The following is a 12,065-nucleotide window of genomic DNA, read 5'->3' as shown; positions in this document are numbered from 1 at the left end:
TAACGAGGATACTAAATAATGCAGGGCTCCTTTTAATCATCAAATTGCTTTATAATTGCGAAACGTGCCCGCATGGCTGCAGCAATTTGAAGCAATTTCGCTGGCCTGGCCTTCGCCTTGCCCCACCTGTCCTGTGAAATTGCATGCGAGCCCTCGCAATTGCAGGTGGAAGCCCTAAAATACACGCCCACTGGGCGCAGCCTTGCCTCGGCAGCCTTGGCAGCTTTGGCCCACCTGAAACCACCACCCACCACCCACAACTTAGCTCCAAGTTCACGTCCTCGATACGATATATGTAAGCCCCGTTCACATTTAGACTCGTTTTGCAGCCCACACGGTCAACATGTTCCGGCCAAGTTGGATTCCCTTCGCCAGTCTGCTGTTCCTGCTCCTTTGGAGCACCGCCCGGGGCAGGACGGCCAAGAGATCGGACGTCTATATAGCGGGATTCTTCCCCTATGGCGATGGCGTGGAGAACTCCTACACGGGACGGGGAGTTATGCCGAGTGTTAAGCTTGCTCTGGGCCATGTTAACGAGCATGGAAAGATCCTGGCCAACTACAGGCTGCACATGTGGTGGAACGACACTCAGGTGAGTGAAGGTTATCATTTTGGGAAGTAATAATGATAAGTACGATTTTAATACAATAAGGATTGCTTTCTAGTCCTCATTTAAATTTAAATTATATTAATTGTGAGTTTAAACCTACTTTAAATTTGAAGTGCACCCAAAAAAATCGATATGAAACGTAGATCAATTTTACATTATTTAAGATCAATTTTAATTTGATATGTGGCCAGGTAAATTTGAGTGTTTCATGTTAAAACGATATGGGTTTTGCAAGACCTGATATTTACATGGCAATATCAATTTTACGGGAGCATGCTTTTTTTTGTGTGTGCGGATTAGAAATTGTCCTAATTCTTCCAAATGTCATATATATTTAATATCTTTAAGATTAATTTTGCTTTTTTTAGCATTTTAAAAAACAGGAGAGGGAATCCTCATTCATTTTTTAAGTGTGGAAAATGATATTTATTTCTTAAACATATCTTTTTTAGATCTGGCTGCCTAATGTCCCTTACATTTAATAATACAATCTAATTTCCTTCATTTTTCCAGTGCAATGCTGCCGTGGGCGTAAAGTCCTTCTTCGATATGATGCACTCGGGTCCGAACAAGGTAATGCTCTTCGGGGCAGCCTGCACCCACGTCACCGATCCCATTGCAAAGGCCAGCAAGCACTGGCACCTCACACAACTGAGCTACGCGGACACCCATCCCATGTTCACCAAGGACGCCTTCCCCAATTTCTTCCGGGTGGTGCCGTCGGAGAACGCCTTCAATGCACCGCGATTGGCCTTGCTCAAGGAGTTCAATTGGACCCGGGTGGGCACTGTCTACCAGAACGAGCCGCGCTACTCGCTTCCCCACAATCACATGGTCGCAGATCTGGACACCATGGAGGTGGAGGTCGTGGAGACGCAGAGCTTCGTCAACGATGTGGCCGAATCGCTAAAGAAACTCCGCGAGAAGGACGTGAGGATCATACTGGGCAACTTCAACGAGCACTTTGCTCGAAAGGCCTTCTGCGAAGCTTACAAGTGGGTACCAATATGTTTAAGAGAATATTATTAAGAAACACAAAAAAAAGCCACATGGCCATGTAAATTTCAGGTCATGCAAAACCCATATTGTTTTTACATGAAATACTCTATTTGACCATTTCAAATTTATCTGGCAACATTTCAATTTAAAATGTATCTTAAATAATGTAAAATCGATATACGTTTCACACAGATTTTTTTTTGGGTGAAGTTTAAAGGCTGAAATTCTTTTGTACATCATTATGAATTCTGTCCTAAACCCCCCATAACCACTGTTTTAAAAATATTTATAATTATTAACATTTATTCTTCCAGATTGGATATGTATGGTAGGGCCTACCAGTGGCTGATCATGGCCACATACTCCACTGATTGGTGGAACGTCACACAGGACAGCGAGTGCAGTGTGGAGGAGATAGCCACCGCCTTGGAGGGAGCCATTCTAGTGGATCTGCTGCCCTTGTCCACCAGTGGCGATATCACAGTGGCCGGCATAGTAAGTATCTACATTTACAGAAAATATCTTATTTGGTCTATCTATAATTTTTGTAGACTGCCGATGAGTATCTGGTTGAATATGACAGACTGCGCGGCACCGAATATTCCCGCTTTCATGGCTACACCTACGATGGAATTTGGGCTGCTGCTCTGGCCATTCAGTATGTGGCCGAAAAGCGCGAGGATCTGCTAACACATTTCGATTATCGTGTCAAGGACTGGGAGAGTGTCTTCCTTGAGGCTCTGCGCAATACCTCCTTTGAGGGTGTGACGGTAAGAGAAACTGTGCAGATTTTTTCTCAAGTGTAGATTTTATTCGTAAATTTCCCGCAGGGTCCTGTGCGTTTCTACAACAACGAACGCAAGGCCAACATCCTGATCAACCAGTTCCAGTTGGGTCAAATGGAGAAGATCGGGGAGTACCATTCCCAAAAGTCGCACCTCGATTTGAGCCTGGGAAAACCAGTGAAATGGGTGGGAAAAACGCCGCCCAAGGATCGAACTCTGATCTACATAGAACACAGTCAGGTCAACCCGACCATATATATTGTATCGGCTAGTGCCTCGGTTATTGGTGTGATCATTGCAACGGTTTTCCTGGCCTTCAACATCAAGTATCGCAATCAAAGGTGGGTTGATTAGATATTTTGATTTACCTTCCTTTTATTAAAATACATATTTCTATTTTCAGGTACATAAAGATGTCCAGTCCCCATCTGAACAACCTGATAATCGTGGGCTGTATGATGACCTATCTGAGCATCATTTTCCTGGGACTGGACACCACCTTGAGCAGTGTGGCAGCTTTTCCCTACATTTGCACAGCTCGAGCCTGGATCCTGATGGCTGGGTTCAGTCTCAGTTTCGGAGCCATGTTCTCGAAGACTTGGCGGGTGCACTCCATATTTACCGATCTTAAGCTCAACAAGAAGGTGATCAAGGACTATCAGTTGTTCATGGTTGTGGGCGTGCTGCTGTTCATCGATATTGCCATCATAACTACCTGGCAGATTGCAGATCCCTTCTATCGCGAGACCAAACAATTGGAGCCTCTGGTGAGTGGATTGATTTGAAATATTTGTGTTTAAGTATTTAAAATTATTCATTTCCACAGCATCACGAGAACATCGATGATGTATTGGTGATCCCAGAGAACGAATACTGCCAATCGGAGCACATGACCATATTTGTGAGCATTATCTATGCATACAAAGGCCTGCTTTTGGTGAGTTAATAGTTAATAGTTGCTCATATTATATTATATTTAATTGATTTAATTTAATCCCACAGGTCTTTGGCGCCTTTTTGGCCTGGGAAACTCGACATGTTTCGATACCCGCATTGAACGACTCCAAGCACATTGGCTTCTCCGTTTACAATGTGTTCATCACCTGTCTGGCCGGAGCGGCTATATCCCTGGTGCTATCGGACCGCAAGGATTTAGTTTTTGTCTTACTCTCGTTTTTTATCATTTTTTGTACGACAGCCACTTTGTGTTTGGTGTTCGTACCGAAAGTAAGACTGGTAGTAAGGAAGTTTTGTAGTTTTTGTAGCTGTTATATGTTACATATATACTCGTTGTCGAACTATGAATGTTGTTTGAGGCGGTGATTTGGCGATCGGTTTTAGTTAGAGCATTCCCACCGATCGAATCTCACCGCCAACTGGGCTGATCTTTCGTCTAGCGCTGATACACCATGATACAGAAACAACATGTACTCGAAATTTCAAAACAGATCCTCAAATGCTATATAACACTACAGACTAACTATAAACTTGAGCTATGTAGAACCCAATCCGAGCAGCAGCAAGGTTATAGACAGGTTCTATGTCCTTGCTGTTGGGATAAACTGTCCTATACTCACTGTCCGTAGAGTAGATCCTTCCTGAATGTATTATCCCTGTAGTATTATCGTCGTTTAACATTCATGCGAATCGCTTTGCAGTTGGTGGAGCTGAAGAGGAATCCCCAAGGTGTCGTGGACAAACGGGTGAGGGCCACCCTGAGACCCATGTCCAAGAATGGACGCCGGGACTCCTCGGTCTGCGAACTGGAGCAGCGCTTGCGGGATGTGAAGAACACGAACTGCCGCTTCCGAAAGGCTCTGATGGAGAAGGAGAACGAGCTGCAGGCTCTGATCCGGAAGCTGGGACCCGAGGCTCGCAAGTGGATCGATGGGGTGACCTGCTCGGGTGGCTCCAATGTGGGCAGTGAGCTGGAGCCCATTCTGAGCGATGATATTGTCAGGCTGTCGGCTCCACCAGTGCGTCGGGAGATGCCCAGCACCACAGGTGAGTGGCTAGTGGGGAGGACTTTGCGGATATGTTCATGCATTGCAAACCCTTTGTCATAGAAGTTACCGAGATGACGTCCGTGGACAGTGTGACCTCGACCCATGTGGAAATGGACAACTCCTTTGTGTCCGTGCAGTCCACAGTGATGGCACCATCGCTTCCTCCGTAAGGCTGTTCTATTTAATGTTGTTTATGTTATTCAAATATCATTATTTCCTTAATAGCAAAAAGAAAAAGCAATCCATTGTGGAGCACCACTCGCACGCCCCTGCGCCCACCATGATGCAGCCCATCCAGCAGCAGTTGCAGCAGCATCTGCAGCAACATCAGCAGATGCAGCAGCAACACCAACAGCAGCAGCAGCAGCAACACCAGCAAATGCAACAGCAGCAGCAGCAGCAGCATCACCAGCAGCAACACCATCGCCATCTGGAGAAGAGGAACTCGGTGTCCGCCCAGACAGACGACAATATCGGGAGCATCACCAGCACGGCGGGCAAGCGGAGCACCGGCGACTGCTCCAGCATGCGGGAGCGGCGACAGTCCACCGCCTCGCGGCACTACGACAGCGGCAGCCAGACGCCCACCGCCCGGCCAAAGTACAGCAGCTCGCACCGGAACTCCTCCACCAACATCTCCACTTCGCAGTCGGAGCTGAGCAACATGTGTCCCCACTCGAAGCCCAGCACGCCGGCTGTGATCAAGAGTAAGTCAAAATATGGTGTTGCAATCACTAAAGTAATAACTATAATTTGGTAGTTATCCATTTCAAAATATATATAGGTATCAAAGGGGAGCCACAATGCTCCCTTTGATAAATCTCGAAAATGAGGATCTTATTTTTGGCCAAAATATGAGTTTTTCGCACTGTTTTTTTGGCTCTAAATTTGTCAAAAATGGCACCATTTCAAAAATAAGTACTGTTTTGAACAGCTAATCTAATATTATTATTCCCGTCCCTTTGCAGCCAATTAAAAAAAATATTTTTTTTTTTCAATTTTAACATTTTTTATAAGGGGTACCATCAGATATTTTGCAAAAAAAAATCAAAAATTAAAATGTTCTATTTTAAGTGCCAATCGATTGGGAATCTAAATACGAGCTTATCGAGGTATAACACTCCATATTTGGAATAATATTTACATTGTTTCGAGCAAAATACAGCATTCTTTTGGTAGAATTTGGAATTGTGTTTTTGCTAAAAATTGGACCATTGTCTTAGTAATATTTTGCTATTACTTGGCCAAACAATGTACCAAAGTATAAAATACGTCTTCACGGTTAATCCTAACTTTGTAGCTTTTATAGTTTTCGAGATCTCAGCGTTTATACGGACGGACGGACAGACGGACGGCTGACAAACGGATATTGCTATATCGACTCAACTAGTTTCTAAAAACTATATTTTATATCGATTTCTATCTTTGAATAAAATCTTTAATTTCTCCAACAGCTCCCACTGCCTCGGACCATCGCCGCACCAGCATGGGTGCCGCTCTGAAGTCCAACTTCGTGGTGTCGCAGAGCGACCTCTGGGACACGCACACGCTGTCGCACGCCAAGCAACGCCAGTCGCCGCGCAACTACGCCAGTCCGCAGCGCTGTGCGGAGCACCACGGCGGCCACGGGATGCCCTACGACCCCAACACCACCTCGCCCATCCAGCGGTCCGTCTCCGAGAAGAACCGCAACAAGCACCGGCCGAAGCCGCAGAAGGGCACCGTGTGCCAGAGCGAGACGGACAGCGAGCGGGAGCGGGATCCGCCGCCCAGCTGCCAGCCGTGCGTCCAGCCGCGCAAGGTCAGCCGGAGCTCCAATATCCAGCATGCCGCCCACCACCACAGTTCGCCGAATGTGGCGCCGGACAAGCAGCGGAGCAGGCAGCGCGGCAAGCAGGAGAGCAGCATCTACGGCGCCAGCAGCGAAACGGAACTGCTCGAGGGCGAGACGGCCATCCTGCCCATCTTCCGGAAACTCCTCACCGAGAAGAGCCCCAACTATCGGGGACGCAGTGCCGTCGGCCAGAGCTGTCCGAATATATCCATCAAATGCGATATCGTCGAGTACTTGTAGGCGGCGTGATAGGCGAGGGATATGCATTATGTAGTCGAACTCCTATTGTTAGATCCAGTTGCAGTGTAAAGATTACCCTTGTTTTTCCGCGTCATGCATCTACATACTATGTGGGGCAGGACACACACAACATTTAGAGAACTAGTAGCAATGACATGAGATAGTTGAGAAATAAATTACAATTTAAATTAATCATAACCCTCGCTGTGTTTTATTTTTACAGGAGGTGTAAAAAGTTTAGAAATTCTTAAGTCAGAGTTAAAATATGGAAAAATGGCTAAGGAAAATCTAGTAGGTTTTTTAATCTCCCGAGAAAAAAGAATTTGAATTAAAAATCACATATTTCACTGTGTACAAGCAGATACGGCAATTTTAATTTATTTTAATGTGCAAATGTTAATGAAAGTTATTCTGAAAGGGGATCTATTGCAGAGCGATACGCCGGAAATGATTGTTGAGGGGACCTTCATCCGAGTAGCCGGCTATTTCCTGCGGTATGATGCCCGACTCCTCGATTGAGGTGCATGGCCGGCACATGCACTCCAGCGGAGCCTTGGTCAGGACCTTCTTGAACTTCCGCTCGCCGGGCTTCACTTTGGGACAGAAGAGCGAGACGGCTGCCTCCCGTTCCCCAGATTCCTGGCAGCACATGCAGGAGCGTTCCATTTGCCAGATCTTACTGCCCGATACCTACAATTTTCAAATTAAAAGGTTCATATATTTTATTATTATAATTCCAAATGGCAGAAAACCCACCTGAATATAACTGGCACAGCGACCCACACAGGCGAATGAGGGAATTGGCTTGGGCACACATCCGGGATACTGGAGCACATGAATGACGGGGGTCACCTGGCAATCGTCGCCGAGATGCGTAATATCTGGAACGGAAATAAGGGCCCTCAGAATCATTATAAAATCCTAAATAAAAATATAAACCCCTTACCATTATCGCTGGCGGCCACTGAACTATCCGCCTGGGCCGTGCAGAGTTTCAGGATGCTGACCAGGACGCAGTAGAGCAGGATCAGGACGAAGACCTTGTTGTTCTCGTGGCGGAGCAGGTGGCGCAGCATCTCGTCGGCCCGACTGCGAGTGTCCCTTTGGCTGGAATGGAAAGCGCCACTTGCAGCCGGGGGCCTTTTATAGACCGACTTGGCCAGAGGACGTGGCTATAATGGCTGTTCGACTGCGTGAATAATGGCCTAATAAAGCAAGCGCCATCCAAACCTTTTTGCCTAGTAATTGCGTACACGAAAAGGGCATTTCACCCGCAGCGCATGACCACGGCAATCTCTCTTTATTTCCCCACAACTTATTAGCTAATCAGAGCCAGGCCAACAACTGCCAACAACAGCACCATCATGGAAGTGGGTCCCTGGAAGGAGCCGGCATTTCTGTTGTCCAGATATTTCACCAAACCGGAAAGATACATCTCAGCCCAGTCTATGTTTTTCCTCACAGATTCCAAGGATTTAAAGAGGACCGCCGCCGATTCGCCGAATAACTGGTGGTTGCTGTCATAGAAGTCCTGGTACAACTGCTGCTGTTCCCGGGTGGTGAAGTACTCTGCCATATCGCTGATCACCTCTGCCGTATCCGGCCAACTTTGGAAGCTAGAATTTATAAAATTGATTAAAAGAAATTAGGAATATAGTTGAGTATGCCATTGGCTAAGAAATTGAGGCATTGAGGGGTTTACAGAGATTAAGAAAAATTCACATGGTTTTTATCACCACCTTAAAACTAACTAAGAAGGTTTATGTTTTAGGTTGCTACTTCTCTAAGTCACATAATAAATTTCAGTTGGTATACCATTAGATAAACATCATAATTTTCTTAAAAATACAGCAAGTAAAGTTCAACTTACTCGTAAGCCAATACCACGATGTTCTCGGTTATCATTTCGAAAATGGGCTGGACCAATTCAGGATTCTGCTCGTACATCCGGGCTATACCAATTTTCTTTTGCTCCACAGTCTCCGAACCCGAGATGATCAGCTTCTTGTAATGGGTTTCGTAGTCTGTAGTGCAGCTGGCTGCCGACCAGAGCAACTTCCTCTCGCTGGGACGAGTTTCTAGGTAATACCGACCCCACACCGTGGTGTATGAATTGAAATCGCTGCTGCTGGCTGCACAATAGAAGGTTTGCCTGTAGTCCGGCGATGGTTGTTCCGAGGATGTTACGAAATGGACGTTAACCTTGTTCCTGCAGCTGTCGACTCGGTATCTGCACAGCCACTTGACCAGCTTGTTCCGATTGGCCACCTCCAGCGGACCATCCTGGTCACTCCATTCCACTCCCAGTTTCTCAAACACAGACTTTGTGATGTCCGAGAGATACTTGCGGAAGTTGGGCAGCTGTTCTGGCGTCAATCGCTTTGCCACCACGTCCAAGTTTTCATATACGGCATACCAGGGTACGTAGTCCACCTCCTTACTCAGGTATTCCAGGAATTCAAAGACATATTCATAATCCACATATGCAATGCGCGCAAAGTTAAAGAGATCATCGATGAGTTGAGCACGATTCTCAACAGGTATTCCACTGTGATTCGATGCAGATAAAGCAACTCGAAGACCTTTCATCAAGGTGGCATCATAATAAACCCGCTGGTAGTTCGACTGTCTCAGGTTGATCAAAATCCAATCAATAGGTTCATCAAAACTTAGGACCTGTACGCTTGCGTTCTTGTGAATATACGTAGATGGTGTCAGGTTATAGAAATCGGGTGCCAGATTGGTGGTATAAGTTATTGGCACTGTGTACTTCAATCCAATACTGCTGCCATCCTGCCTGTCCAGCAGGAACCGTTCCTGAAGTATAGTGACTAGTGGGAATTTTCCATCCATTAGTCTTACTATCAGCAGGGGATAGCCCACCTGCTTAGTGTAATCGTCGAAAAATTGCTCCACATCCACTTCCTGAGTCTTGGGCCAGTTCTCATTGAGGTGGTAAAATAAATTTTCGGGTACAGTGTTGGCCAAGTGACTAAAAAGAGGAGGATTTAAAGATGGCTTTTGTAAATTTACAATATTATATGTCAACTTACTATTGCTTTAGATAATTCTGGATGGCCCTGTCAAAGTTTTGTGCCCCCATGATATTTCGCCACATCCTTAAGATGCAGGCACCTTTGGCATAGGCAATCCCGCTGAACTTGTAGGCAATCTCGGAGGGCGTTTGGATTTCCGACTCCAGACTCGTCATGGGCTGAGTGCTGTTCCGGGCATCCGTGGCAAAGATCAGTTGCATTTGTCGCACCACAAACTGCTCATCCAGGTGATACTCGGGATAGAGCTTAAAGAGATCAAGTTGTAGTCACATATTTATAGGTTCTAAGTTCCCGTTTCCACCTGGTGTGCCATGAAGTACTCGTAGTAGCGGGCAAAGGCTTCGTTTAGCCAGAAGTAGCTCCACCAGGAGAAGGTCACGCTGTCCCCGAACCACATGTGCGAGGTCTCATGGGCGATGATTCGAATGGCGAACTCCTTGTCCGACCAATCGTCGGAGTAACCAGCTTCCTGGATCAGGACGTCATCGCTGTAAGTCCACAATGAAATTAAATACAGTTGGAATGATTCTTTTTAATGTCATCTTTTAAATTAAAATGTAATATTATTCCTCACCTGTAGATGATGAGGCCCCAGTTTTCCATGCCGTTGTGTGGAAACCTGGGAGAACTTGCATATTGCAGTACCTCGTTTCCCAGCTCAGCATATGGAAGCTGGAACAATTTCCCGTAGGCTGGCAACACCTTTTGACCCACTTGGTAGCTGAACTCCGTGTTGTTGTAGAACTCCGGACGAGTCAGCACAGCGAAGTCGCTCACATTTCCACGGGCAGAATAACTGGCCACAATGAAAGCCAGCAGATATGTGGACATGACTGGGGTCTCCTCGAAGTGATCCACAAAGCGCTCATTGCTAAGTAGGAGAAAAAATCGTATTAAAAACTTTATAATAATCATTAAAAAAATGTTTTTTAGCTCAAAATTATAATCAAGGTATGAGCTTTCCCACTTCTAGCCATTTTAAAAAGAAATTACGTTTTCATGCATCATATAATATTATTTTCAAATATTTTTAACATTTAAGAGACCATTAATTGGTTTTTGGATGAATAGAAAATGTTGGCTTTAGTAAACCTAAAAGCTTGTGAATTATATTGTATTTTTCTCTACAAGGTATACAAAATATAAAAATACCTTATCGCTGTGGTTTCCCTGAGCTTCGTATTGCCAATTGACTGATAGCCGTTGGGCCGGACAATCTGCAGCTGAAACTTGGCCTTCATGGCGGGCTCATCGAAGCAGGGCAGGACGAGCCGGGCGTTGATGCGTTGCATCTGGGTGACGGCCATCCATTTGGTCACGTTGGTGACCTGCTCCACATAGCTGGCGGAGAAGAGGCCGGCCATGTCCGTCCGTATGCGACCGGTGTACTTGAACCCCAGCGTATAATCTTTGCCTGGTTGCACCGCCTGCGTCAGCGGAACTTTCACCTGTTGGGTGGCGGCCTCATAAATCAGCCGGCTGATATCGATGGCCTCCACCTGAGCGCCGGCCGCATCGAGCAGCCAGCATTCCGAAATGTCAAGTGTATCGGCGTGCAGAATGATTTGTGGCACCTCCGACGGACCGACCACCCGCAGCGTTATGCTCACCTCGCCATCGAATCGAGTGGGCTCGGCTGAGTCTCTCAGAACGCCGATGGTTAGGTTGTAGTACGAAGGCACGACACTTCCGTCCAGCCGATAATCAGCGCCATTTACGACGCAGATCAGTAGCAAATATAGAAGCCCCGAGACCCGAGATGACGAACTGCTCATGCTGACCGAAGCTTGAAAACTGGGGAGTAAAATTCACTCTGCGAGAACGCCGAAATCACAATATCAAATAAAAGTTCCCCGCCAAACAGGTGTCGTTCACAGATGATTAGATTATGGAATGTTCAACAACAACAACAGTTCGAATAGATGTCTCACTTCTCTCACTTAAATATTCTTATCAATACGCGATCGGGTACTCATTAACCTGCTAAATTATGTGTCAATTATAATTTTAATTGGCCACAAACTCTTGTTTAATGGCTTAGTATGTTAGAATATTTAAAATATTGCTTTAATAATACTAACTAAATTAGGAGATCTGTTTCAAAAAAAATATGAAAGTTATAATTTTAATCAATATTTAATCAATCAATTAGTCATCCCATTATGATTAACTATTAAAAGACCAGAAGTTAAAAAATCCCCAACTCCATCCATTCATCAATAAAGTGGAAAGTCCAACAAGGACTTTATTGCTAAAATCGATAAGATGTGATAAGAACTATATTTCCGATTATGTTCCCCGAAAAATGAATCAACCGTAAAATGGTCAGATCTATTATTTTTTGGAAAAGTCATAAAGGATCTGCGATAAGTTAACAACAGAGGTAATAATTTATTAGTCGAATCGGTTAATTTGTGATGTCAGCTTAAACGTCATTTCAGACATTTTTAAATACAAGAAAAAACACTTGAAAAAATCGGAGGGGAATTTAAGTTTCCGGAAATTATGCTCACAATACTTTTGTGAAACCATTTA

General features: G+C 45.3%; 3 protein-coding genes across 5 annotated transcripts; 1 reads left to right on the top strand and 2 right to left on the bottom strand.

Moving 5' to 3' along the window:
• The first annotated feature begins 331 nt into the window (after positions 1 to 331).
• Positions 332 to 6,598, top strand: GABA-B-R2 (gamma-aminobutyric acid type B receptor subunit 2). 3 transcript variants are annotated; one of them, XM_017152109.3, is made up of 12 exons: positions 332 to 592; positions 1,124 to 1,605; positions 1,924 to 2,104; positions 2,161 to 2,379; positions 2,440 to 2,735; positions 2,798 to 3,161; positions 3,221 to 3,331; positions 3,397 to 3,621; positions 4,053 to 4,398; positions 4,464 to 4,566; positions 4,626 to 5,107; positions 5,855 to 6,598. In XM_017152109.3, exons 1-12 carry the CDS (start codon positions 344 to 346, stop codon positions 6,472 to 6,474), a joined length of 3,678 nt encoding a protein of 1,225 aa, XP_017007598.2. In that variant the 5' UTR covers positions 332 to 343; the 3' UTR covers positions 6,475 to 6,598. The 3 variants fall into 3 exon arrangements, with proteins under 3 accessions (XP_017007598.2, XP_017007597.2, XP_017007596.2); XM_017152108.3 differs by having other exon boundaries at positions 4,461 to 4,566; XM_017152107.3 differs by having other exon boundaries at positions 3,397 to 3,633.
• Positions 6,599 to 6,827: 229 nt separating this feature from the next.
• On the bottom strand, positions 6,828 to 7,554 carry Burs (Cuticle-tanning hormone bursicon). The gene is made up of 3 exons (XM_017152142.3): positions 7,421 to 7,554; positions 7,231 to 7,355; positions 6,828 to 7,164 (listed from the first exon to the last, which is right to left on the bottom strand). The coding sequence occupies exons 1-3, from the start codon at positions 7,548 to 7,550 to the stop codon at positions 6,898 to 6,900; spliced, it is 522 nt and encodes a 173-aa protein (XP_017007631.1). The 5' UTR covers positions 7,551 to 7,554; the 3' UTR covers positions 6,828 to 6,897.
• Positions 7,555 to 7,763: 209 nt separating this feature from the next.
• LOC108064556 (aminopeptidase N) lies at positions 7,764 to 11,331 on the bottom strand. The gene is made up of 6 exons (XM_017152141.3): positions 10,683 to 11,331; positions 10,105 to 10,401; positions 9,832 to 10,018; positions 9,528 to 9,775; positions 8,345 to 9,466; positions 7,764 to 8,090 (listed from the first exon to the last, which is right to left on the bottom strand). Exons 1-6 carry the CDS (start codon positions 11,303 to 11,305, stop codon positions 7,793 to 7,795), a joined length of 2,775 nt encoding a protein of 924 aa, XP_017007630.2. The 5' UTR covers positions 11,306 to 11,331; the 3' UTR covers positions 7,764 to 7,792.
• Positions 11,332 to 12,065: the final 734 nt, after the last annotated feature.

The sequence above is a fragment of the Drosophila takahashii genome, chromosome 3R, assembly GCF_030179915.1.
Source record: "Drosophila takahashii strain IR98-3 E-12201 chromosome 3R, DtakHiC1v2, whole genome shotgun sequence".
In the NCBI taxonomy this organism is placed as follows: domain Eukaryota; kingdom Metazoa; phylum Arthropoda; class Insecta; order Diptera; family Drosophilidae; genus Drosophila; species Drosophila takahashii.
Note: the sequence above shows the minus strand (reverse complement) of the source record. Positions and strands in the feature narration are given on the sequence as shown.